At 44.0% G+C, this 26,507-nt stretch overlaps 3 protein-coding genes across 4 annotated transcripts; all 3 read left to right on the top strand.

Annotated features, from left to right (window-relative positions):
• Nucleotides 1–237: 237 nt before the first annotated feature.
• Nucleotides 238–11,894, top strand: LOC135618794 (uncharacterized). The gene is made up of 6 exons (XM_065120030.1): nucleotides 238–889; nucleotides 1,004–1,218; nucleotides 9,865–10,099; nucleotides 10,183–10,268; nucleotides 10,411–10,499; nucleotides 11,399–11,894. Exons 1-6 carry the CDS (start codon nucleotides 530–532, stop codon nucleotides 11,665–11,667), a joined length of 1,254 nt encoding a protein of 417 aa, XP_064976102.1. The 5' UTR covers nucleotides 238–529; the 3' UTR covers nucleotides 11,668–11,894.
• A 1,233-nt stretch (nucleotides 11,895–13,127) lies between these two features.
• LOC103994312 (uncharacterized) lies at nucleotides 13,128–19,398 on the top strand. 2 transcript variants are annotated; one of them, XR_001979604.2, is made up of 7 exons: nucleotides 13,128–14,265; nucleotides 14,375–14,536; nucleotides 16,466–16,507; nucleotides 16,623–16,674; nucleotides 17,498–17,617; nucleotides 18,955–19,059; nucleotides 19,154–19,398. XR_001979604.2 is itself a non-coding variant. In XM_009414638.3 (7 exons), the coding sequence occupies exons 1-7, from the start codon at nucleotides 13,189–13,191 to the stop codon at nucleotides 19,187–19,189; spliced, it is 1,623 nt and encodes a 540-aa protein (XP_009412913.3). In that variant the 5' UTR covers nucleotides 13,128–13,188; the 3' UTR covers nucleotides 19,190–19,398. The 2 variants fall into 2 exon arrangements, 1 of the variants encoding a protein (XP_009412913.3); XM_009414638.3 differs by having other exon boundaries at nucleotides 16,594–16,674.
• Nucleotides 19,399–20,870: 1,472 nt separating this feature from the next.
• On the top strand, nucleotides 20,871–22,418 carry LOC135618793 (uncharacterized). Its single transcript, XM_065120029.1, has one exon. The coding sequence runs from the start codon at nucleotides 21,181–21,183 to the stop codon at nucleotides 22,300–22,302; it is 1,122 nt and encodes a 373-aa protein (XP_064976101.1). The 5' UTR covers nucleotides 20,871–21,180; the 3' UTR covers nucleotides 22,303–22,418.
• Nucleotides 22,419–26,507: the final 4,089 nt, after the last annotated feature.

The raw sequence follows: 26,507 nt of genomic DNA, 5'->3' as shown, positions 1-26,507 counted from the left end.
CCAAAACATAATTCTACGATTGGACGCATATTTAATATATGCGACACTACGACGGACCACTAGTTTTGGAATGCCAAATCACCACACCGTTCCCGTTGGGTCATCCGAACGGGTGTGATCAATTCGGAGGACAGATCGGGCGGCTGACATAATCCTATCGTATAAAGCATTTTAGGAGCTCGTCCGTAGATGAGCGACCAATATTGCCTTCGTCTATGGGACGTCGACTGCGGGACCTGCCACTGGAGGGTGGGAATTGCCGACGGTGGCGGGACCTCTGCGCAAAGGGCGAAAGGGAGAGATAAAATAGGGCAAACGCCAGATCAGGGAGGCGGAGTACCACAGTCGACCTCTCACCGCCGTTACCCTCCGCTCTAAAGCCGCCTTACTGCACACCCTAACAAACACGGATCGCCGTTGACGACGTTGAATTGGGGACTGGGGAGGGACCTTCACCGACAAATTTAGGGTTCGGAACGCTCCCCCTGGATCCACAGCCCGTCGGGTTCCGTTCCCTTGCCCCGCCGGTATGGCCGGCTCCGGCGGTTCCTCGTCGGCTCGCGTCAGCGGCGTTGACCGCTTCTACAACCCTCCGGCAGTCAGGAGGCAGCTCGAGCTGCAGAAGCAGCAGCGGCAGCAGCAGGAGGAGGCGACGCTGAGGACCCGGCCGTCCCCGGTGGCGACGACGGAGGCCGTGGCCGAGGTCATGGTGGCCAAGGAAAGATTTGAGCGGGATGATGCTTCCTCGAAACGGTCTCTCTCTTCGTCAACTTCTCCCTCACTTTCTCCTTCTCCTACTCCGCCACCGCTACCGGCGTCTTCGGTTGGAAACCTTTACCGGTTGCTCGAGTCCACCACACCCGTCGTACCCGCCCGGTACTTCTCCAAGGTTCGGAAGTAGGTTTAGGTCGAAAGGAGCCATCTTTCTTGTTTCTCTAGCTTCTATCGATCCCGCATATTAATTGGTTCGGATGAGTGATTCTGAGTTCTTGACCACTGACAGGCTAGTTCGAGGCGATGGAGGAATGGCGACGAGGTGAAATCTCAGCCCTACTTTTGCGTCGGAGATCTTTGGGAGTCTTTCAAGGAGTGGAGTGCTTACGGGGCGGGGGTTCCATTGGTGCTGGACGGGAGTGATACTGTTGTTCAATACTATGTGCCGTTCCTCTCCGCCATTCAGCTGTATGTGGATACCTCTGCGGCCACATCAAGTTCGGGGTATGGATCTACTAACTACTATGCCCTATAAAAAGCTTGGTGCTCTTTTCTCATAATTTAGAAGTTTGGGTTAGTATCTATACTGTTTAGTTGTTTAATTATAAGCAAAGATAAGGATTTTGCTGCAATTTTGCACTGAGCTGAGAGCAAAGTGCAAATTTCCATGACAAGGGAGGTTATAATCAATGCCTGTGTGCTTACGACTGCTATAGTCCGTGGTGAAACAATGTTAAGGGTTTCCTTTTGTTTGCATTAGGGTACTCCTTAATGATTTGATGTTTCTAACCATTGGCACTTGTGTCTATTCAAGCAGTCTTATGATAAATTGTTTTCAGACCTCCATTCCTTCTCTCTGTTTGTTGTGGATGTGAACTGTAATTCTTGGCACCTATACCGTCGATAATTAGACATAGTTGTTGCAAAGACACCTCGAGACCAGACATTTCAAGGAGTGGAGTCTTTCAACAAATAGGCAAGACACCTCAGAGCTCTGTGTCTAGCCTATTTTTTTCTTATGCAAGTTAGAAAGACCAGACATAACATCTTATCGTAAGCCAGCTCTTTCTTGTCAGTCTGCATTCTCTTATTCTGGTGAGAATTAGAAAAGGCTTGTATTCATGTAACTATGGTATAATTTTTCTTAAAAGGAGACTTCTAATTGCATCAAATGATGCATTTTTGGTTTTGTTTCCCTTTCATACTATATTGTTTGGGAAGTGATGATTATATAGAAAAAATGTAAATATGTGAAAAAGGACACGTCACATAATTTTTTGAAGCCTGATGTTTGAATAACTAGGTGAAAAGCTGTTATATTTGCTATATCATATTGTTTCTGATCCTATGGAGCAACCTGCACAAAAATATATGCCAACTGTTTAGCTAAGCAGGTAGCTTGGCAGTTCATAAGCCCTACTTACCCTAGTTGGATTGGATTTCCCAATCTGGTTTATTGTGATTTGGTCATGTTTCTTGTTATTTTAAGTGTGTTGGCCCAAGTTGTTCCCCTAATGGGAAATGAATTTTCATTATTATGGAGTCCAAATCTACCTATAGATGGTGGGCGCATCTTTTAAAATTTTGGCTTTTATTTATTGGAGTTCCTGGGAAGAGGTTGTTTATAGTTGTTTATGTATATCTCTGATGATTTTATGGATGTATATACTATTTTATACTAAGCATCATCTATTGATCTACTAATTGAGATAGGCCAGCAATAACTCAGGTCTATAACCCTTTCTTATGACTTAATTGTTATAAAATTCATTGTTCATTTAAATGTTTTATTATTTCCTTGAGTATGTCATGCTTAGTTACAAGGGCTTTTGAGTGACCTAATGAGGTGTAGCTTTGTGGTGTTACTACAAATGAGTGTTTTTTTGATGCCTTCTGAGATCACCAAGAATTGAGGTGCCAATAATATGCCACTGCGTTGGCACCGGAGTGGTGTACTATGCTTGCGCATTCTGTGATGTTCGCATGTTGCATGTCTAGCCTCTATAAATGGTCCATGTATGTTCCTGTCATAAACATAAAGGAGACAGACAGTATGTGCTGAACCAATTACTAAATGGCTTACAGACAATAATTAGGAATTTGGGTATTGTTTTATTATGGTTTTGTGACCTTTAGATGGAAACATGATTCATGATTCATTCAAGACTAACACCTTGTTTTGGAAAGCAACACCAGGATTGCTTATATTTGCCTCTTGTGGGATTCATAGTTAAGAGACCAATTGCTAGGACTATTCTTAGACCCTTACAAATTATACCAGCTAACGTCTCTGCGGGATAGCACTGTCAACATCGCAGTAATGAATTGAGATGGCATTTCTTGTGTGATATCATATTCATCCCTTGTCACCACACTGACACGGACTTAGCTGGTTTTGCCTAAGTCGTGCGGCACCCTTGCGCGTCCGTCCGCAAAGGTCAGCCTCCCCGAAGCCTCCCATTGTCCCTTAGGACCAACAAAAGAGAGAACGGGTTAAAGAGAACGCCTCAAACGGGATCCACAAGCAAACATGTCCGAAAAACACTTCATAGACAAAGCAAATTACAAACAGACTTTACAAGCTCTGAACAGTGGCACAACAAAGGGTAAAATGGTCCATTACAGATCGAAAAGCTCTCGAGCGTGTCCACATGACACAATCTTTATTTACAAGCCTAAAGAGGCCACCAACCCAACTAAAATGGGACTATTAAGCCTTCGGCCGCCCCTTTACATTCTGTACAAGGCATGAACATGCCAAAAGACACGGACATACATAAGCATTACATCAAACACCTTGTTTAGAAGTTTGTCCGTGACATTCTCCCCCACTTATCCCTTCGACGTCCTCGTCGAAGCCTTTGTGAACACTGCAACTCTTCGCCTTTGCTAAGTCTTCAATCTTCTGCTCCAGCTGCAATGCGCCTCCTGGCTCCCAGCTGCTCTCCGCTGCTGTTTTTGAGTAGTCGAACCTTTGATCCGCCATGCTGCTTCAACTCGCCAATGACTCTGACTCTGGTGTGGGGTTGGCTGAGTTGTGTTGATCCTCGTTGATTCCTGCGGATCCACCAAATGAAGGAAAAGACCATTCTTACTGCGCCAGTTTCTCAAAATTTCCACATGCTGCTTGAACTGGGTGGATGCTTGTTGGAGCTTTAACGAGCATCGCCTCGCAAACTTCTGAAGTTTTGGGTCCTTCCTCCACAAAATCTGCTCATTGACTCTTCTTTCAGTTAGTTGTCACATCCAAGTAGGTTCGCATCACTTCCGCTTTCGATTGGCATTTCGTTGGGAAATGAAGCGGACAATCTACTCTCAGTAGCACTGATCACCGTTGGTGAGGATTTGACAACTATTGTCTTCCATTATCTTCGAAGGGTCTTTGAACTTGTGCAGAGCTCCTCTGCTGGATAGATAAGAGAACTGGGGTACTCGGTTTCGCCCATTCTCTTAAGAGTTGAGAAGGCAAAGGTTACTTGACTTCGCCCGCCTCCTCGAGGTTGTACTTCATGCATCGAGCTGGTTACTGGCCTTCGCCTGCTCTTTGCTCACACTTCTGAAGCACTTGAAGTGTTTGCACTCCTTGCGTTGAGTTAGCTACTATGATTCACCTTCTCAATGCCATTGAACTTCTGGAATGCAGGAAGTTTTCACCCCAACTTGGAGTAATTCTCTGATAGATGAGGTCGCCTCTGGGATTGTACCGTCTTCTCCATCAACCCTGCCGCCTACTCCACTGAGTAGCAAAGGTACAGCACCACGTACTGCCTGCTTCGTTCCTTGGTCGTGCACTCTTGCATGACCCGAAGTCCTTCACTTACGGCTATCTTGATGAGAAACTTGTTGACACCGGTCTTACGAAGTTTCTTGGCCTCTGCCCTTCAGCCTTGTCTCGGTACTTGGAGATTGCCTCTGCATGCTCCACCTCCTCGGCCCCTTTCACGACCAAGCGCTCTCCCTCCGTGAGAGCAAGGGATCAATGACTTTGACGGAAGTCCCGCCTCTGCGGTACCATGGCGCTGCCATGCCCATGGCCCTACTATCCGTCGTCTCGCATCTACATCCCTTTTCTTCACAATCAGTAGATATGCCTTCGTGACACTCCTCTGAGTCCACCTCCATTCTCACTGATTGCTTGATTTTGGGTAGCTAAGTCCCTCTGGACTTGTCGTCGCTTCCTCGCCCCTTTCGACCTCCTGCTTCAACACATCTGTGTTCTCCAAGCAGTCTGTTTGGTCGATGGAAAGACAGACTGCAACTCCCATGCATGGCCTCTGCCATCACATTGTAGGGTTTGCACCGATTCTGTTCTCCTTAGCTTCCTTGGTAGCAACGTTCGCTTACTCGACCTTGTCCTCTGACCTGTCGGGCTCCCTTAAGCGAATATGAGCTCTGGAGCAGTCCAACTCTCCAGCTGCTTCGATCATACCTCTGCATGATCAAGTCCCTCTCATGGGACTCACTGGTACTTGCATTCGAACTTTTCCCTTGGTGGAACCCAGCCCCCATATGCTGATGACCAAGGTTTTCATCCGATGCAAAATTCGGTGCACGCCCGGAAGACCCGCCTCTGCGGTACCATGGCCTTCACTCCTTGAATCCATAGCCTTCTTGCCGTCGTGTTGTTCACCAAAGCGGAGCTCCCAGTAGCTCCCGATCATACCTCCATATGATCTAGTCCCTCCCGGGACTATGTCGTGTGTGTCGCATTGCCACGAACTGTTCCACCACGATCCGCTGCACCATGTCGCCTCCTGGTGACATCTCCATTGCATTCTGATCCTTGTGGAATAAACTCGAATTTTGAACCCTCCATGTGTGGCCTCTGCCAATACATCGCAGGGTCTCCTCCACCTTCGATTTTGTTCGCTCCTTTGGCAATCGACCTTCATCCACCCACTCTTGGGTCACACCTAGATGAAGCACCGCTCTAGGACAGTCCGTCGCCTAGTAGCTCCCGAAGTCCACCGACTTTACCGTAATTTGTGCACCATTGTCTGGATCCTGGGCCTCTGCCCCTACCAGCACAATCTCCGCTGCACACCGCTTCCTTCATGGCAACTTGAATGGCAACACTATGGCATATTCTTCAAGAGTACCCGCCTCTGCGTCCTCTTGCCCCGTGCTAAGGCCTTCTGAACCCAACTTCGCCTCCGCAAATTGAGTCGCCTTAGTTCCTCCATCAAATGCTCCTCCGAGATAAGGTGCATGTGCCTAGAAGCTCCCTTCGTCTTTGGCACCATGCAAGATGAGTCCGCTCCGTCAGAATGAAGGACCCATGGAACAACATGATCCTACTCTTGCCTCTGCAAGAGTTCATGTCTTTGACCTCTATCTAAGGAAAGCACTGTGCTTCTGCTCCATGTTCCAACTTCTCTGCTGGCTCCCTTCATGCGGCTTGGGTACTTCACCAAGTTACACCCAAGTTGCTCCGCTCCTCGTTTTTGCATTGAGTCGATGGTGGCCCTCGTGCCCACCATTCCACGGGTCAGCCCTACCTTGAGTCCGATCTCCACATCGACTTCAAGTGTGCCTTCATTTAAGTTGCTTTGGGTCGCTCCCCCACTTGATCTCGCAATGCATCCACCAATGCATTCTCTCAAGCGAGATCATGCGACGACTCCTCGCCGCTTGCTCAGTCCATCGAGCTTCGTGGAGTTGTTGTTTTGTTGAGGTACTCCTCCTCAACATGTGCAGTCCGTCGCACATGATTCTCCCTCTGGAGAGCCGGGACTTATCCCTCCTGGATAACTATCCCATTTGAGCAACATCTCTCTTCGTTTCGGAGACCACCATCCCCTTGGACTACTCCGATCTGCTGAACAAACTGTGCATTGTTCTGCCTCTTGCAAACGCACTTGCTAGATTGCGACTCCACGTCAATACAGCCCCCACTGCACCCCTCAAGGCCTAGCAACATGCTGAACTCATTGCACACTTCAGCCTCCTACGGACGTATCCTTCGCTTGCCAAAGAGAAAGTTTCAATGCTCCATGGCGCCGAGTCTCGGTCGCCTTGGGATGGCCACGAACATTCCGTCGTCCGCATACAAGCCCATGCATGAGTACCAAATTCTTCGAGTTAGCAATTCCCCTCACCTCTGTGAGCTTTGCATAACTCTTTTGGTCGTTGCGCAACTCATTCCACCTTGCATGGTCTCATTCTTGCCAAGCGCCTCGCTTGCCTAGAGCACCATCAAGTATAGTTGTCAACGTTGAGCCGTAGCTCAAACTCAGCCATCCCAACCTTTGTGCGCTCCAAATTTTTCCAAGCTTGCCTGTTCTCGTGGTGCCTCTTGCGCGAAGGGTTGGCCAATCCTCTGAATGCCAATTTCAGATGCCCGCTCCTCTGAGCGACTCCTTTCCCTACATCTCCATGCCCGTTTTCCCTCAAACGGTCGCGCGTTGCTGACTGCCCTCAACGCAGCCCCGCTAGGTCCCCCACGTTTGCATGTCAAGTGTTTCTATGAGTGCTTGTCCCGCTCTGATACCATATGACACGGACTTAGCTGGTTTTGCCTAAGTCGTGCGGCACCCTTGCGCGTCCGTCCGCAAAGGTCAGCCTCCCCGAAGCCTCCCATTGTCCCTTAGGACCAACAAAAGAGAGAACGGGTTAAAGAGAACGCCTCAAACGGGATCCACAAGCAAACATGTCCGAAAAACACTTCATAGACAAAGCAAATTACAAACAGACTTTACAAGCTCTGAACAGTGGCACAACAAAGGGTAAAATGGTCCATTACAGATCGAAAAGCTCTCGAGCGTGTCCACATGACACAATCTTTATTTACAAGCCTAAAGAGGCCACCAACCCAACTAAAATGGGACTATTAAGCCTTCGGCCGCCCCTTTACATTCTGTACAAGGCATGAACATGCCAAAAGACACGGACATACATAAGCATTACATCAAACACCTTGTTTAGAAGTTTGTCCGTGACAACACGGTGGAAGATTATTGGCTGTGTCCTGGTGCAGACACTGAGATTTTAGTGGGTTATATTATATTAATCCGATGGTCCCGTGTCAGAATAATATAAAAGGATGGACTTTGATAGGAGAGCTAAATAGTCTATAATTTGTAATAGGTTAATCATTTTGGGTCATGTCCACTCAAAGAAAGTCACCTCGCTAGCACAATCCTTTTGTTGTTATAACTGATGTTGCAAAGAAGAAATAAAAAAGCAACAATAAGTTACTGAAGGACAATACTTGAAAGTTGCCTAACGTGATCCGGACATGTCTAGATAACATTCAAGTCTCGTATTAAACAAAATTGAAGCAATTTAAATTAGTAATCCTAATGGAGGAATAGGAAGACCAAAAAAGCTTGGTAAAAAATAGTGGAGAAGTGCATGACAACGACCTTATTCTTGATGGAGCTAAATGGCTTGAAAAGTATCCAGAATGTTGGTTATTGAGTTTATTGTTGAGCCGCATGACCATGTTAAGTATTCTGTTATTAAATGGATTTGGAGATGGTGCTTATGTTTAAATTAAAATAGCACTTGAATTAATTCTAATTAAGTATAATGACTTAGATGTCTGTATTTCAACCTAACTACTACGTGATGCAGAGTAGATTTATTTTTAACTCTCGGGTATAAGTGAAGCAGGATCTGTTCCTCCACTTTTGCAGGTGCCATTTGAGCTACTTAGCCAAAATTACATTTGAAGATTATTAAATGATAAGTGAGTCTCGGTTTCGGATTTGGTTTATTCTGTTAAGATCTTTTTTATTCATATATTTAAACACTTACCAATCCAGGTCACCAAGGTATGTGATGCTCTAGGCAAGTGTAGCCTATAGTTTTTGAAGCTTTTTTAGTACATGGGCACTTGCACAGGAGCCCAAATGATCATCAACTCATCATAATAATGATAAATATAATTTTCTGGCCTATTAATGGCACATCTATTGTTGGTCATGTAGTCAGATAATTGACACATTTCTTTCTTCAAGTTTTGTTGGGGCCGCTTGATCTCTAGGTTATATGGTTAGTGAATAGTCTTCGGTTCCTTCAGCAAGAATCACAGCAGACACTGGGCAATTTACAATGCTCTTTTGGTCTTGCATTGTTTTTGCTGCTTTGATCATTCTACAGAATTGAGATTGGAGGGATCTTCATAATCCCCTAATATTGTCAGTGCCTTCAGCAAGAACCACACAATACAATGGATAATTTACAATGCTCTTTGTCTTGCATGGTTTTGGTGTTTTGGTCATTCTACAAAAAATGATATTAGAGAATTCTGTAGTGTCATTAATCTCCCTAGGGATAACAAAACATGTAAATGTTCTCAGGTGTGTTGTACATGTTCTCCTAGGCTTCGTATGATAAGTTTTGCATATTTTGTCATGATGAAGCTTCCAATTGTCTCTCAGATGTGGATAACCCTTAAAATGTTGAACGTTAGTTAGGAAGGATTTGTGTTGAACACTAGTTAGGAAGGATTTGTAATTATCTTTATTTTTGGCAGGAGCCAAAAATCAAGTCTTTCCTAGAAAATGGATGAGAATCTCTATTTTAGAGGTACAGTATTTCTGAACATTGATAACCAAAATGATTGTACTTGTTAAACTTGAGTGTTAATCTTTTCATGTTAGTGACCAATACGTTTTTAGTCGTGATTGAAGAAATGAAACTGTCACTGAAAGAATATAGGGAAGTGTCGGATTTGTAATCTGGTTTAAAAAATGCAGCCAAAATAGAGTTCAGTTACTTGAGATAGTTGAACATGAATCTGGAGCTTACTTTGGCTATTTTTAGCAGCTGATTTTTATGTCATATCAGAGAAGAATGAATGCTTAATGATCTACTTCAAGCCACTAGGTCATAAGCCTGCTTATGATAATTGTGAAGGTAATATATGTCTGTTATTTTGTTTGAGCAGACAATCATAAGAATTAGACGAAGAAAATATTTCTATGTTTTCCTTTACAACGCTTTTGTTACAGCTATTTTTTACTTTACTATTCCCTGAGCTCAGTTATTACATGTTTCCAGTATTATAAAACAGATCTCTCTTGTTTATAGATCATACCGACGTTAGACGGTAAAATATTTCATGGTATTGCTCTGCCACTTAAACACTGATATCTTGTCAAACGGTCATTATAGATTTTAGTTGACTCTTTTGCTTTTTGTAAGGCGATCTGCTGAAGAAAGCGATGGGAATTGTTACCTGGATACCAGCAGTGAGGGCAGCAGTGGGAGTGAAGAGAACCAATCAAGAGAAAGAAGCTCATCCGTGGGCACTGCCAATCACATTGGCCAAGGAGGCTTTGTAAATGATAATACTGAGGTTTGCCCCAAGCCAACACTTCCGATATTTGAGTACTTTGAGAAGGATACACCGTATGGAAGAGAACCATTAGCTGACAAGGTAAGTTTGGTCTTCTTTCGTTAACATTTTGAAATATCATGTACATCAAATATTTATTCTTTTTTGCTGATATGTGGCTGTAGATATCAGTTCTTGCAAATAAATTTCCTGACCTGAAAACATACAAGAGCTGTGATATGCTGCCATTAAGCTGGATGTCTGTTGCCTGGTATTGTTTCAGTGAATTTTGGGATCACTGTTAATCATGTTTCTTCAACTGCCAATTTTTGTGGAAGCTATATGCTTGGAGATGTTTCATTAACCTCCTTCCAATAAAATACATTATTTTTTTTATGATGTTTTTGCTGCAGGTATCCAATATATAGGATACCAATGGGACCCACATTAAAGGACTTAGATGCTTGCTTTTTGACATTCCACTCACTGGCTACTCCTAGCGGTAAGCATCTGATAGCTACTTAATGCATTTGCACAAGTAGAAGCACATCGTTGTTTCATATTTATCAAAGAAATTAAATTGGAGAACCATATAGCATCACAGAGATAGAGAGAGAGAGAGAGAGAGAGTCAAATGAACACTGAAATCTGAAGTTGGTATATACAGGAGTGATTTCTGTTTGAAGTATTTCAAGTTATTCGACTTGTTTTGTATAAAGGACTGTACACGAATGCACTTTTTTATTTATTAAACCTTGGTGCCAAGAGAACTTCATATAATATGTTAAGAACCATCCCCTGAAATAGTGCAGGATTGGGCTACAGTTCATTACTGCCATTGCTAGCAGTAGGTAAACAGTTGTCAAGGATGTTAGGACATACCATCAGAGTCACTATTACAACTTTTCGTATGCCAAATAAATGAAAAGATATATTGATCTATATAGATACATTCATGTTGTTGTTCATAGCTTGGAATAAGATAACTTTTCTTGGCATTGGATTAAGATAACTTGAGCATATCTTCCTTGCATTATGTTGTCTCTGTTTGATTTTTTTTTTTTTTCAAGAAATGGCATGTATTACAAGTGTTTTGGTAGCATCATATTTTTCTTTCAAGATTTAAAGAATGTCGGGACTCATAATTAGAGGCTGTCATAATTTTTGGCTAGAGGCTTCTCTATCATATTTTTCTTCCATGTGCTGTATCCCATCCCTTAATAGTAGAATTTTGGGAACTATAATTAACAAGAATGTATTAGCAGTTGAGGGGATATGTCAGCCCGTCCATCAAGCACTTCTATTATTACATCGCTACATTGCAGAAATTTGCATAGAGATGCTACTGCAAGTGCTATGGGTTCTCTTTCCCCCTTCTAATAGTGTGCTCATTTCTGACAGATAACGCCAGTCCACCTTCGGAGGTTCTTCACTCTTGTACAAGTCGGAATGGCAAGAACTCCAATGACCGGCCTGTGAATTTGTGTTTGCCAGTCTTTGGACTGGCCTCATATAAATTCAGGGGGTCTATTTGGACATCCACTGGTCTGCAAGAGCAGCAGCTAGCAAGCTCACTATCGCAGGCTGCGGACGACTGGCTTCGCCATCTGCAAGTCGATCATCCCGACTACCGATTCTTTCTCTCCCACTCCAACACATTTAGGAGGTGATCTTATATTAACATCGATGTCTCTTTCTAATTTAATGTGCATCAATCCGAGTCTCTGTTCCGATCTGGGACTCAAAAACACCCATAGCACAGATTTTGCTCAATGTATCGTGTTGTTTCTTATCCCACAAATTAGTATGTTTCTTTTGGAGCGGCACATGGACGCATGTAACTATATCATAGGAAAGAAAATTAATTATTAGAAAACAATTTTTGTAACTTCTACTAGACTTTGGGGTTGTGTCAGCGTGTTGGATTTATTATCATCCTTTAACAGGATCGTGATGCATGTTGGTGGATGATTCTGACAGGCACCCTTTGACAATTCTATCTCTGTGGCTCGTAGTTTATGCTTGATTTGCTTTAGAGTTTTTGTTAGAATTCAATCCAATTTTAGATGGGTAAATTCTTCAAAAATGTTAATAAGTTTTTATTAATATTTTTAGAGCAATCTCTTTTCTTACTTTATTAATTCATAACATCCTTCCTAGCCATTTTTTCATTTTACTTTTAGCTTTCGTCGTATCGTGGTTATTTGTCGTTCATCGCTTTCACCCCATTGCGATGTCTCCACCCCACGACCGTTGTGCTCTCACGGAGGTCGCTTTGACGTCCGTTAATGTTATTCGTTATTGTTGTTGTGTCACACATTTTTTTGACGTCCACTGGTAAAAGCCTCCCTCCATTGTTGTTTGGTTGCCACTAACTGCAAGGGCACCTCCATGGACGAGGTTATGCAGGTCCATGCTGCCCTCTTTGAGAATGCCACGCCAGGTCGATGCTAGCGATAGGGGGAGAGGGTGTCATAGGCAATGTGTGGATCATCATAGACAATGTGTGGATCCACACGAACTTGTTTGCAAAGGGTACTCCTGTGACTAGTGGCAATCACGCGATGGTACGTGTGATCTTGATCTCTTGGCTATTGGCGCGACATGACGAAGGAGGTTGATGTGATGACAATAACAAACAAGGTCGAGAGCGTGCTTGAGGGTCTTAGTGGTCTCCACGAGGATGCGATAAAGGGGGTGATCGTAGGAGACGAAGGAGGTTGATGTGATGACAATAACGAACAAGGTCGAGAGCGTGCTTGAGGGCCTTAGTGGTCTCCACGAGGATGCGATAAAGGGGGTGATCGTAGGAGGTGAAGGAAAACGATAACACGATGGGATGAAGGTAAAATAACGAGGCGAAAGATATTCACAACAGGACGAAGAAAATAAAGAATATTGGAATCTCATTCGTCAAGAATATTGGAATCTCAGAAAAAAGAGTGTCAGATTTATAATGGAATCGGACCACCTAATTTCTTAAATGAACTTGATTTGGTCCGTGAATCATTAGTCCTCGAGCCAAACATGAGCGAGAAGTGAAGGTTTGGGTACGCTTGTGGGGACCCAGTCAGCTCACTATTGGAAGGCTGCCACGTGGTCAACAAGAGTTGACGATCAGTATGATAACCAACTGACGCGACGCGCCGCGCCGCGCCTATGCCTTCAATCTTGTTCGATAACCGACGCCGATGGAGGGCCCTCCGGTGCCGCCGCGGCAGCAAACCCTCGTCGCTGCCATCGACATGGGCACAAACTCCTTTAAGCTCCTGGTGGCTCGTGTCCTCCCCCGCGGCCACCTCCTCGCCCTCGCCCGCCTCAAGGAGCCCGTCCTCCTCGGCCGCGGCCGCGCCGCCGATGGCTCCGTTGCCCCCGATGCCCGCCTACGTGCCGTCGCCGCCCTCCGCTCTTTCTCCCTCGCCCTCCGCGCCCTCGACGTCCGCCTCGCCCGTGTCGTCGCCACCGCCGCGCTCCGCTCCGCCCCCAACCGCGACGACCTCGTTACCGCCGTCAGCGCCGAGCTTGGCTTCCAGGTCGACGTCCTCTCCGGTGAGGAGGAGGCCCGGCTCGTCTACCTCGGCGTCCTCCAGTTCCTTCCCCTCTTCCATAGAACCATTCTCGTCGTCGATGTCGGTGGGGGTTCCACCGAATTCGTGGTGGCGAACAAGGGGAAAGTCCTCTACGCTACCTCTCTTGATCTCGGACACGTTTCCTTGACCGAATTCCACGAGAGACATGGAAACTTTGGACATCTCCGCAGCTACATCCGTTCCGTTCTCAACCAATCGCCATTGGTGGACAAGGTCAAGGAACTAGGGTTTGAGATTGCTGTCGGTTCATCAGGAACAATCCGTTCGATCGAAAGGTCCATATTTCTTGATGGCTTTGATGAATCTATGAGAAGAGACTTTGGCAGGGAGTGGAGGTTCAGTAGAGATGAATTGGGGCTTCTTGTTGAAAAGCTTGCTAGTCCGAATCCTAGTGAGGTAGAGAGAGCAAAAAGATTGGGATTTCGAAAGAGGAGAAGAGAGTTTATAGTTGCGGGTGCTGTGCTGTTATTGGAGATCTTTGAGACTCTTGGAATTGACAACATTGAGGTCTCTGGGTATGCTCTCAGTGAAGGGGTCATTTCTGAGATGCTCACAAATGATCGGATGGACTATGATATTGGTATGAATGCTCGATGGCGGTCAGTAGTAAGCCTAGCCATGAGATTCGATGGGGACAACAGGATGAAATCTGCTTTACATTGTGTTGGCATCGCCAAGGTATCATCCATCCCTTAGCTGATATTTGGTCTAATGCAATAATTTATATAGTCACTGTGATTTTGTTGGCAATAATCTGCATGCTTGTGGTTTTTATGCCATATAATAGGGACTTTTTGATGGCATTAGAAGATCGGACGAGCTCGTTGATGGCAATGCACGGTTGCGTGAAAAAGATTTTGAGTATATGGAAGCAGCTTTATTGCTTCATAATATAGGATTATTAATGGGCATGAAAGGATACCACAAACGTTCGTACAAGATAATCAAGGTACTTTCCTTGAGACCTCATTTTCTCTTATAAGTTCCTGTCCTATGTTAGTGAGTTAACAACACATAATGGTGTTATTTTGTTGCTTAAAATCATACTTTGGAACTTGAACTTAAGATGGATAGTGTTACTTTGTCAAAATATCACAGAAAATATGGGAACAAAACAATTTGCTTCTTAATAAGCTTTTGTAAAGGCTTGCAGAGTTAAAGGGGCTCAACCTTGTTCTGTTGGCTTCTTACTGAGCTAACTAGAGGTCCAGAATATCTTTTGAGCCTTTTTCATTCTACACAAGGACTGGATGAATTTGTTCTATTCAAACAAAGGACATATTAGGACTGTAAATCCGAAAAATCCAACTGGATTTGAAAGTCAACTCAATCTAGTAGACTTGCAAAGTTAGCCAAGTTCTGAGCAACTTGCAAATCCAACAATAATAGTAATTAACAAATTAGGAGGTGCATCATTTAGAATCTTACACTATACATGCTTCCATGTATTAATTTCTGGTTTCATGTGACAGAAAGTTTCCATTTAGCATGGCTGGAAGGATCATAGGTGATTAAATTTATGAAGGGCCTTGCTTTGAACTTAGAAGGATATATAACTTGAGTACCTGCAAATATCTTATAGTACTCAGACTTGTATTCATATACTCCATTCATTTTTCAAGGCATGCTGAGAAACACTATAAAAAGATTGATAAGGGACGAATTCCATCATATGCTTACTAGAGTCTAAAAATTGACTATTCACTGATGCAGCATGAGTGTGAGGATATGGTAGACGTGGCATGGCAAGGTTCAAAAGCAATTGATAAAATCTTCACTAAATAAGTTTTACAACTTGAGCCCAAAACGCGGTGGGCTGTGCTTCCAAAAGGAGTACCCTAAGAGAGGTATGAGTTGTAACTCATGTACTAATCAAAGCCTAGCCTATGACCAATGTTGGACTAATTAATTAGGGTATTGTAATCTGATACCATACTCATCCAAACATGAACCAGAACCATGGGGACCATTTCTTCCAACAAGGAGGTCTCAAGAGTTGTAACTCATGTACTAATCATGGTCTAGCCATCTAGCCCAGAGACGATGTAGGACTAATTAGATCAAGGTTTTGCAACAAGTTTTTTGACTATGAGTGGTTGTATGCGCTAGAGTACATATATATGTCATCTTCCATGGTACTTATATTGGGGAGAAGCACAGAAAATAACGTGGAGATAAGAGTGGTGTGAATGCAAACTTTACCAAAGTGAATTACAATTGTCACCCATGATGTTTTAGAAGTTCAGGTAACTGCTAATAAAATACACATTGATCTAAAATAGTTATTCAGTTTCCTTATCCATCTCGACCAGGATTAGTATAACTTTGTACCATGTCTAGTATGTTGTTTGTCATGGTAAGTTGTATACATGTCAGATGCACGTTGGATGTGCAACAGTCTCTTTTGGCGAGGCTATTCTTAACTATGATAGCTTGCTGGTAGCAGTCATGTAGATCCTCATCTAATAGAACTTCAGCCTGGGTCACATCAATATTCCATGTCTGCTGATCCGTTGGTTGACCTAACTTGAGACCCTGGTTGATCTAAGGTATTCAGATGAAAAAAAGTTGCGGCAAAGATGAGAAGCCTCTATCTTGCTCGGTTTAGTTAGGATAATTGGAGCTATGGAGCAAGGAACCTACCATTAAGCAATCATATATATGCCGACATCTTTCACAGTATTTACGTAAAGTTAACTCCAAAGCTTCCCGTAACAAAAAAAACCTCAATGGTTGGTGATGCTGCCGAACTAACATCTTTTAACTATTGTTTTGCTTTTGATGATTCTTTCATGAACAGGAGGTTTCTTTTATCTAAATTGGTTCTTAATTCACACTTGAGGAGTCTGCCACCTAAAATTTCTCATATGTGCTACAGAATTGTGGGCATCTTCATGGTTACAGTTCTGAAGAGATAGAGGTACTTTCTTTTGGACCCTTTTTCTTTTTTAGTTTATTTAATTCGTCAATATCCCTTAATGCTATTACCTGACTGTAATCTTGTAGCTTGTTGCTCTACTTGTGAGATTTCACAGGAAAAAGTTTCCAAGATACCAGAATGATCATTTAAAAGAACTTTCAGCTGAGGTATTGCCATATATTGCTTTCTTAGATCACTATAGTCGCCATTCAAAGTTGTCAGATCACAGCTTCTATATCCTGCTTGTATGTCTCTATTTTTTGTACATGTGGGCCTGGAGAAATGAAAGCTTATTGCAGGTTCCTCGTGTGTCTATGCCGCAACTCTATGTTTGCTGCAGAATATATTTCCTAGTGATGTTCATAGATATTGATACGCCAGCTCCTCAACTGGCTTCTTTCGTCCTGCTAATTTTAGGTCTCAAATTCTAGTGGTTTTCTGATGTTGCTATTTCTAGAATGAGATGCTGACATAATTTTTTATGATATTTCTATTTGTTTTGTGTCACAACATTAAATTCTGTGGTTCATATGCTGCTTTTCATGCCAGATTTTGGCCATATATGCTACATTTGATTTCATAAAATGTTCAACTTGAGATGGAACACTGATGAATACTGTCACTGGTACCTAAGGAACCTTTTACAGAGCCTTTTAATTGATTGGTGCATCTCCATTCAAATCAATGTTGAAGCCGGATATCATACTTATGGACTAAATAATGCATCAAGTTACATTTGACTTCTTTGCATACTACAAAGGGCAAAGATTTTAGTTATTTATTGTGTGAGAAGGATTTTCTGATCAAGTATTGTGGCAAAAGGTTTGTGGGATCAGTCAGGTACTTCTAGATAATTAGACATGCTTAGAATAGCATTGAATTGTAGGTTTTCAACATTACAAACATGAGCACCCTAACCTTTCTAAAAAGCCTCCATTATTATGCTTTTTATGCTTCATTGCTGATGCTTAATTTGTTTCATACTTTCAGATGAGGCAGAAATTTAGAGTTCTTTGTGTAATCACACGAATTTCTTTGAGACTACAAAAATGTCAGTGTGTGACTTCCCAAAGACTTGAAGTTTTTCCTACTGAAGAAGGTTTTGAAATGGTGCGCATTAACCACTAACATATATTTACTTTGTGCCATTTATTGAGAGTATTGTGCATGACTTAATTGTATATCTTTCTTTTGCGGAACTTGACCAGAAAAGAGAAATAGCATGTGTGTCCTTTTTCTAAAATGTGATCTTGACTGACAACAATGCTGACATATATCCACAATTTCTCCAACTATATTAGTCAGCTAGAAGCATTTACACTTGTGCTTTTGGATTCATGTATTACTGAAGGCTACACATGTTGTGAATGTCACTTGACACATTGTGTCATGCAAGGTTCGCCTTACCAGTCGGAGCTGGCGTGTCGGTCGACTGACGACACAGCATGATCTTTATTGGTGTATTGACACATGGTACACTGGTAAGTACCAGTGTTTCGGAGAGTAAGAAAAAAGGAAGAGGAATGAGAAAGAAAGAGGGAAGAAGAGGAAGTGGCAAAGGAGGAAGAAGGAAGAAAGAAGAGGAAGAGGAAGAGGAGAGACCTTACCTGAGACGTGGCGGTGCAGTGAGGTCATGGCAAGCGGAGGTCACCATCGATCGCAGCATCAGAGGTGATGCTCGTGAGCCCTGCGAAAGCGGAGAGGATGCCTGCGAGTGCTGCGGAGGCAGCGGTCACGTGAGAAGTGGGAAACTAGTTCCCTTTATATGTTGGACCGGACCGGGGTGGGTCCGCATACCGGTTAGCGCTCAGATCAATGTGTGTCACCCATTTTGTATCGGTCTGGGCGAAATGGCGAACATTGGACTGTCGTGTACTTTATTAGTTCATATTCCACCATCTGATATGCTTTCTTCCTCCCAATAACACACTTCATCATGATATAAGATACCTTTCTTGCACAGTGAACACCTATCCATGGATTAAGGACTCTGCAGCTTGTAGTATTGTCACCGAGGGTGCCAATCTTATTTCCTTATTGGTGCATAGAGTTCCATCATCGCTAAGAATGTCTTTGGTTTGTAGCCTTTTCTTCTTTTGAATCCATTTTTGGTAGGCATAAGCAAATTTGCCAATTATTCTGACGATGAGTTACTGGCTTTAAGTTTACGCAGAAACATTTCCTTCAAGTTTGCTTTCTTATGGTTCTTTGATATAGTTTGTATTGTACATATGTTTCTTCATCGGATTTAGTTTATGTTGTGCATATTGTTCTTGATTGCAGATAAAGAAAATAGACTCAAATTTATCACACTCGACAATTTAGATTGCCATGAATCTCTCTTCCTAGATTATCTTATCATTTTCAGCAACTTCTTTCGTACAGGATAAGGTAGCAATAGCAGAATGTCCCATCTTGTATGCTGAAGAACACTTGTAATGTCTCAGGTTCTTGGTAGCTTGAAGGACCATCTGCAAGGTTCCCATGGGATCGAACTGACATCAGCCATCATTGAGGAAGAACTAAGACCTGAATTAGATCATTTCGAAGAGGTATGGATTATTCTGTTTTGATGAATTAGTACACAAAAACAAAGTACAAACACCTATTTTGGTGAATTTGAGGTTTCTTCAATTGTCCATCCAGGTGTTCCAGCAGAAAATGTCAGTTTCAGTCCCTTGAGGTTGCAGAAAGAGGTACCTTTAAACCTCATGTGTTTATGCTGAATTCTGTATCCATAACTTGTTGATCATCATATAAACTATTCTAAGCTGCATTAGATAAACTCGATCTTAGGCTTCTTCTTTTTTCTGTTTATTGGCAATAAAAACATTAAAAAGAAGAAGAAGAAGAAGAAGATGAAAGAAGCCATCATCTGTTTTGTTGTTCTACCGTTGACTAGTGTCTGTATTCCATGTTTTTACCTCGACCCAGTGGATCGGATGGGCCATTTTTCCCCTTCTGTTGATCCATTGGGTTGGTTGGCTTTAGCGGGTTTGGGAAAGACTTGATCCGTTAGTAGGTCGGGTAGACGTCCGATTAAGGACAGCAGGACGGTTTAAGTATTACTCCCCTTCTGTTGATCCATTCGGTTGGTAGGCTTTAGCGGGTTTGGGAAAGACTTGATCCGTTAGTAGGTCGGGTAGACGTCCGATTAAGGACAGCAGGACGGTTTAGGTATTACTCCCCTTCTGTTGATCCATTGGGTTGGTAGGCTTTAGCGGGTTTGAGAAAGACTTGATCCGTTAGTAGGTCGGGTAGACGTCCGATTAAGGACAGCAGGACGGTTTAGGTATTACTCCCCTTCTCTTGATCCATTCGGTTGGTAGGCTTTAGCGGGTTTGGGAAAGAATTGATCCGTTAGTAGGTCGGGTAGAGGTCCGATCAAGGACAGCAGGAAGGTTTAGGTATGCACGAATCTCGATGCAAATCGCTAGTTCCCCATGCGAAGGTAGCGAGGCGCCCCTCCCTAGCTGACGCCATCATTATCCTTCCCTCTTGATTGGACCTTATTCCCTCCTCCCTTCACCCTATGACGTCTTTGTTGCAGGTTGTTTCTTTGACGACCATCATCTTCCCATTGGCTGGTACTCTTCTCAGTCCACTAGCCGAACAACTGTCTCATGTATGCAGCTCAACCATAATACGCCTAACTGATTCAAAGTTCAAACACGTCAGTGTCACTCTGCTACGCCTAGTTCCCCTACTCCGCTGCCGCTACGACCGCTTCAAGCGGATCGTAACGAAACGTAGCCGACCTGTGCGACGGTGGCTCAGGTCAAAAGGCGTCAACAATATGTAGAACATGTAGTTGTGTGTTCATTAACCAACACGGTGAAGGCGCTGCATCGAGAGCAGCACAGCACAGCACGAAAAGGTCAGCATCATGCGCCCCTGGCACGGCCTGGGAAAATGGACACCACCCCACGTTCCCTGACACCAAACATCGTCTCTACCGAAACTGCCCGCCCCACCCCTGCGGTAATCGCACCCACATTGTCCCAGCGCTCTCGTGAGTCGTCTCCACGAAGAAGCCCTACGTAGCTTCGGCGCAACTCGAGAGCAACTGTCGTCACCGGTGAGATACGGGGAAGATTGGCCGTACGTTGGCGATCGGACGGAGGGACCAGGGACGGCCGGTGGTCCCGCTCCCGGACCGATCACGTGATCCCTGGACACGTGGCGAGATGCCGCGGCTCAGCTATTGGCTGGCACTGCCGGTCCCATACCAGCGAGTGGTCCTTCGTCGTGGGACCGCCGATGTTCTTCTCACCAATCGGCCAACTTCCCCTCCCCCTCCCTCACGTTTCATGTGATATATACCTTTAAGCGAAAAATAAGGATTAGGTGTGGGTGAGAATATTCGCACGACGCGATGCGGTCGCTTAGGAATGCGCACGAATCTTATGGCAAGTGAGAGAATCCGAGGGCGGCAACAGAATTGTTGGTTTATTTTAGCGTTACTACTATCAAAGAAGTGTTGGCAGTGGCACTTTCGGAGTTTGGGCGGCGTAGGGAGGACATTCACGGGAAAGCTCTTCAATCTTGCCTGTTGAGGACTTTAAAAGGCTCCCGTCCCCGCCTTCCTCCATGATTGCGTGTCGGAGAAGACGCCGACGCCTACCGTCTGTTCTCTCTTCCTCCTCGTGACTGTTTCCTCTCCTCTGTGCGATATGGAACCAGAAAACCCTAGCAATGGCGAGCCCGATGGCTCCCTCGATCCCACGAGCCAGGGGCACGGCGACGAGTTCGAGAGCGCCTGCTCCACCCCCTTCGCCAGTGCCCCCTCTAGCCCCGGCCGCGGCGGTTACGGCGGCGGCGGTGGCCTCTTCTTCTTTAGCGCCCCCTCCAGCCCGATGCATTATGTCCTCTCCTCTCCCTACTCCGTCACCGACTCGCCCTCGGATCCGGCCTCCACCGACTTCTCCTTCGAGTTCGAGTTCTCCGCCCGCTTCCCCGCCCATTCCACCGCGGCCTCCGCCGACGAGCTCTTCCTTAATGGCCAGATCCGCCCCATGAAGCTATCCTCCCACCTCCAGCGCCCACAAGCTCTCGCCCCGCTCCCAGATCTCGCCGAAGAGGAGGATGATGACGAGAAGGATGGCCCGAGGTACAACCGCGAGGGGCTGGAGATCGGCGTCCGAGGGCGGGACCTGAAGCTCCGGAGCCGGTCCGTCCATCGGAGGGCCAGATCGCTTTCCCCGCTTAGGAACCTGCCGTTCCGTTGGCGGATGCAGGGCACGGATCGGGAGGAGAGGGGCAAGGATCTCGAGAAGCCCCCAGATCTGACGCAGATCGAGGCGGAGGAGGCACCGGCGCCGCCCGTGTCGGCGTCCTCCCGCTCCTCATCTTCGTCGTCGACGTCCTCGTCTTCCTCGTCGGGACGGAGTTCGAAGCGGTGGATCTTTCTCAAGGGTCTCCTCCACCGGAGCAAGAGCGAGGGGAGCGACCACGGAAAGGACAAGTTCTGGCACGGGATCTCCTTCTCGGGGTCCAAGGACAAGCCGAAACCCACTGCGAGCTCGAACCCGGAGACGAAGCTGCCAGCCGCGGCCCCGACGCAGCGCGATGCGCCGCAGCCCAGACCGGCGAATGGGATCAGGAGACGGAGGAGGGCGGCGCCATCGGCTCACGAGCGGCACTACACCACAAACCGGGCGCAGGCGGAGGAGATGAGGCGGCGGACCTTCCTGCCCTACCGGCAGGGCCTCCTCGGGTGCCTGTGGTTCAGCTCCAAGAGCTACGGCGCCATCAATGGCTTCGCCCGGTCCTTCAATCCCGTCCCCTCGAGGTAACCCGCTCCACCTCCTCCGCATTATTACTACCCAAGAAAACTAGCAAATCGAGTTCTGTACAGTACATCAAATCTCTGTTAGTGTATGAGGGATCGAGGCTTTCTTGTTTCGCGTTTCGTTCATGTTTGCGGTTGCATTCTTCTTCATTACCTCTTGCTTTCGTCCACTAAGTCCATGCTTGCTTGTCCTATCTAACGAAGAGCGTGAGACACCGTCTGTTAAGTTACAGGCATCGTCTTCCGTCTTCCGCTGTTCTCCACGGTGCTTCGATGCATCAACATACAGCTTCCAGTTCTTTTTGGACGCACTCAAGGATGGAGATGTGGGTGTGATTCATGTGTTGCCGGTTCATCACATGTCCACATCCCTTGGTACAGCCTCAGTTGGTGTCAAGACCACATAACCGTCCATTGATTGATAGGCATTACCATCTTATCAGAGAACAACACATCGTGTTCTTGTGTAAAGAGTAATGCTATGCATAATAGGCAGTAGGTCCAATCCCCAAGACTATGGAAGCTTGATCCATATTCTCCTTCCTTTTTTGATCGTCGGTGCTAGATTAGATTCGGTTCAATGTGCGGGTGATTCCCATCGCAAGTGCAAACCCAACCTGCATCTGGAGTCATCGCAAAGGCTAGATTAACTGTATGCCTAAATTGCACCCACTTACGACACACGGCATCTAGGAATAGTAGCTCGCTACTGTTTTCATTCTATCATCCACATGCGTAGTTAAGAATGGACAATAGTTTAATGCCACCGGCAGTTAATTAAGACACTCCTTTGGCATCACAGCTGAGATTAGGGCTTTGGACCACGTGGGAAGCAGGGAAGGTGGCCTTAAATATTAGTTACTGGCTAACAGCGAAAGCAAGATGTCATGGAGCAGTATTCCAGCATTATATATATATATACACACACACGAAGAAAGGAAGTTGGTTCCTATGCTGCTAGAGATGGAAGCGTGAAAACCTAAAGGGGGAAGGGAAGGGAAGGTGAGGGCTTTCATGCATCCCAACACCAAGTGCTGTTGTGCATGTGAAAACGGGAATCTACCAAGTGGCAGGGGCTGTTATGAAACCAGAAAAAGACTCGTCCCCTTCTCTTTTTCTTTTCACCTTCATACACGCCCCGAGAAAGAAGACAAAAGGCAAAGTGGATGGATATCACTGTAGATGAACTCCTTTTTTAACCTCTTAGACGCTGTGGTGGGTGGGCTTAGTTGGTGAAGCCCCCGAGATGCCATGGACCACATGCATGGAGAAGATTAGCTAAGTCTCTTGAAATGGTGCATACACATGGACATAATCGGCAGCAATAGGCTAAAACTAGACCAGCAATATTGTTAGCGCGTTGCAGTAGCCTTGCCCTTGGATGGAAGCTACTTGTAGTGGACAAGAGATCTGATCATTGATCAACCATGGTGCATGTAAAGGAAACTGTAAGTGTGGTGTCTACGTTCGCCCTAAAAATACACAGGTGTTTAGAATCATTTATTTACAATAGCATCATAAGAGCGCGATTTCACTTCTTACTGCTGCATGAATGGCATCCCAGCCAAGATGATTCGGATACATAATGGAACGGGAGGCAGTATGGCCCGCATGCCAATCTTCGCAAATTGCATGCACCAATTAAGCAGCATGCGGCAATTTACAAGGATGAAAGTTATATCATAAACCATCAAATGCTGTAAGCAAACAATATTCTTGACAATGTCCAGCCAATTCCTACAACCATAATCCTACCAAAAGATATCATATATATATATATATATATATATATATATATATATATATATATATATATATATATATATATATATATATATATATGCATTCAATTTAAGAAGCATCTAGACGGTGACATATTTAATCAGAATAAATGATGTTATAAAAAGATTCGAGGCACATCAAGGTGTTAAGTTCTCCTAGAGCTTAGGCGCACACGTCACTAAAACGATGAACACTTTAATATAACAACAAATCAGAAGTCGAAAGAAGGAAAAGAAAGCAGCATTAGAAAACGAAAAAAAGGAGAGGAAATAAATGGAGAGAGAACAGTAGTTGCTCTTAAAAAATCAATGTTCGTCGCAAAAGAAGATATACCAAAATTTCTCTAGTTCCCAACAAATGGGAGATATAGGGATCCAAGTGGGCCAACATATTCCAATGAGGCGTCAGAATCCAGCTGTATGTGGCGAACCCGTGTGCCTCAAAAGCTAAAGGTAGGCCCGTCTTGGGCGTCAACTTTTTTGCTTAAGTTTCCCTAGACTGCCTTCTACCTCCTTCCTTTGATGAACCTATGTTCATCAAGCATTAGATTAGTCTTGCATTCATTTTATTCAAAGATCTAAGGTAGCTGTCTTAGCTAAAGGATAACGTATATCCCTACGATATTGCCTGAAATAGAAAGTATATCCGTAACCTAAAAGGAACTTGAATCAAAAACCTTCTGACAAGCAACACCTAAATAGTCTATATAGGCTGATTGGGTATATAAATATAAAAGAACATATATATATCCAGCGCATAAGACTCTCCAAATACGAGCTTTAGGGAGGATCAATACATATAACTTTACTTTTAATTATTTAATATTTTTTTTATTTTTAAATATTTAAAGATATTATTTTCGTCACTCCAACCCTAATCTTCTAAATCACAAAGAGGCAACCTTGAATATTGTGTCTAGGCTCGCCCTCTATGACAAAATTAACGATCTATTTAAGAAAATATTACTTCAAAATTTATAGTAATACAAATTTATTGCTTACAAAGTATGAAAAGACTTCCATGACAAAATTTGCTATCTATTAAAGAAAATATTCATATAAAAAATAGGAACAGGAAAAGAAAAGAAAAAAAAACAGGAACCAGTACATAATTGATATGAAACGGCAAAAGTCTAATTAGCTAGAAAAGATGATCTTGTTTGTGCTAATGGCAAAGACTACGTGATAGTACATGTTTTTTGCAGAAATTAATTAAAAATCAAAGGCAACCCAACATTTCATTCAGTAATAAATCGAGGTTGAATTAAATAAAGTTGACAAATAGTTTGGTTCAACTTGAAAACAACCACTTTGACATGAATTAACTAAAATAGACATGGTATTATCAATGAGTATGGTGATTAATAGATAACATGAAGCAAGTCTAGTTTGAAAAGAATGAATACCGTTAATGCAGATGAAATGGAATGGCATCATAATATTCACCAGAAATGAAAATTAGGCATTATATTTCCTCACCAATAATTCTCGTCAACCTTCCTTGAATTTTCTTGATAGATGAACAATGGCAAAGCACATCTAATTGAATTGCATAAGTTTTCAATAGTTCTCGCAGTGCAATGGTTGTGACAACATAATTGTCTTTGGCAAGCACTAGAAGCAGACTACTGGAAAACCTACTCACTGCTTGGGAAGGTACTTGCTGCCGACTTTAGAGATCAATGAACCAGACGACTGTTCCCTCCTTTAGAATCTCTAAAGGTGTCTTGATGATCAATCAAACCCTAAAGAATGCTACAGGAACATAACTCTCCCTTATCTAACTAAAGCCTACATCTTAGAAATCCTACCAGATTAAACTCCTAACATTTTGTGAAGCTTGTGACCTCTGGTCTTCTACTTTATAGGAACTAATCTCTCCTATAAAAAAGTCACAAGGCCAAGATCTTGCAGGATAACCTCCGTAAAAGAAGAGAGCGAAGAAATGCCACTCAGGCCAAAGAAAAACTAATGATAACAGAAATAAAATATGTCATCGAGCCATATTGCCATATTATAAATGCATTTTCATATCAAAGAAATCTGACATTTAATATATTACCAGTCCATGTGGCTCAACATTCGGATTGAGTTTCAGACATTCCACTTATCTAGTCTCTATAAAATCAATCACTTTCCTGAGAACATAGTATTTTCTGGACATTACTATCAATAACCAGTCGCACAGACGAGATTATGTTGGACATATTAGTTAGCTCATTATATCAGGAAAGAGTAGCCATTGACTTGAAAAGGCTGCATTTTTCCCCCACGCAAACAAGTGTCTTTAAGGTCAACCTAATCGACCAAGGTGACATGCTACACCCTCGCCAATTGATAAGTGCCACACATGCCACGACATGAACTAAGCATGGGTCTCCAGATACAAGATACTGCACAACTAAAGCATGTGCCTGAGCTGCATGGA

The sequence above is a fragment of the Musa acuminata genome, chromosome BXJ2-8 (assembly GCF_036884655.1).
Source record: "Musa acuminata AAA Group cultivar baxijiao chromosome BXJ2-8, Cavendish_Baxijiao_AAA, whole genome shotgun sequence".
NCBI lineage: Eukaryota > Viridiplantae > Streptophyta > Magnoliopsida > Zingiberales > Musaceae > Musa > Musa acuminata.
This window is presented reverse-complemented; position numbering and strand designations above follow the sequence as displayed.

Excerpts from the sequence above, each read along its gene's own strand:
- LOC135618794 (XM_065120030.1), top strand. The coding sequence starts at position 530 with ATGGCCGGCTCCGGCGGTTCCTCGTCGGCTCGCGTCAGCGGCGTTGAC. Across the intron at positions 1,219-9,864 it reads GCGGCCACATCAAGTTCGGG|GCGATCTGCTGAAGAAAGCG; the intron begins GTATGGATCTAC and ends GCTTTTTGTAAG. Across the intron at positions 10,500-11,398 it reads CTCACTGGCTACTCCTAGCG|ATAACGCCAGTCCACCTTCG; the intron begins GTAAGCATCTGA and ends CATTTCTGACAG.
- LOC103994312 (XM_009414638.3), top strand. The coding sequence starts at position 13,189 with ATGGAGGGCCCTCCGGTGCCGCCGCGGCAGCAAACCCTCGTCGCTGCC. Across the intron at positions 14,537-16,465 it reads GTTCGTACAAGATAATCAAG|AATTGTGGGCATCTTCATGG; the intron begins GTACTTTCCTTG and ends TATGTGCTACAG. Across the intron at positions 16,675-17,497 it reads TAAAAGAACTTTCAGCTGAG|ATGAGGCAGAAATTTAGAGT; the intron begins GTATTGCCATAT and ends TCATACTTTCAG.
- LOC135618793 (XM_065120029.1), top strand. The coding sequence starts at position 21,181 with ATGGAACCAGAAAACCCTAGCAATGGCGAGCCCGATGGCTCCCTCGAT.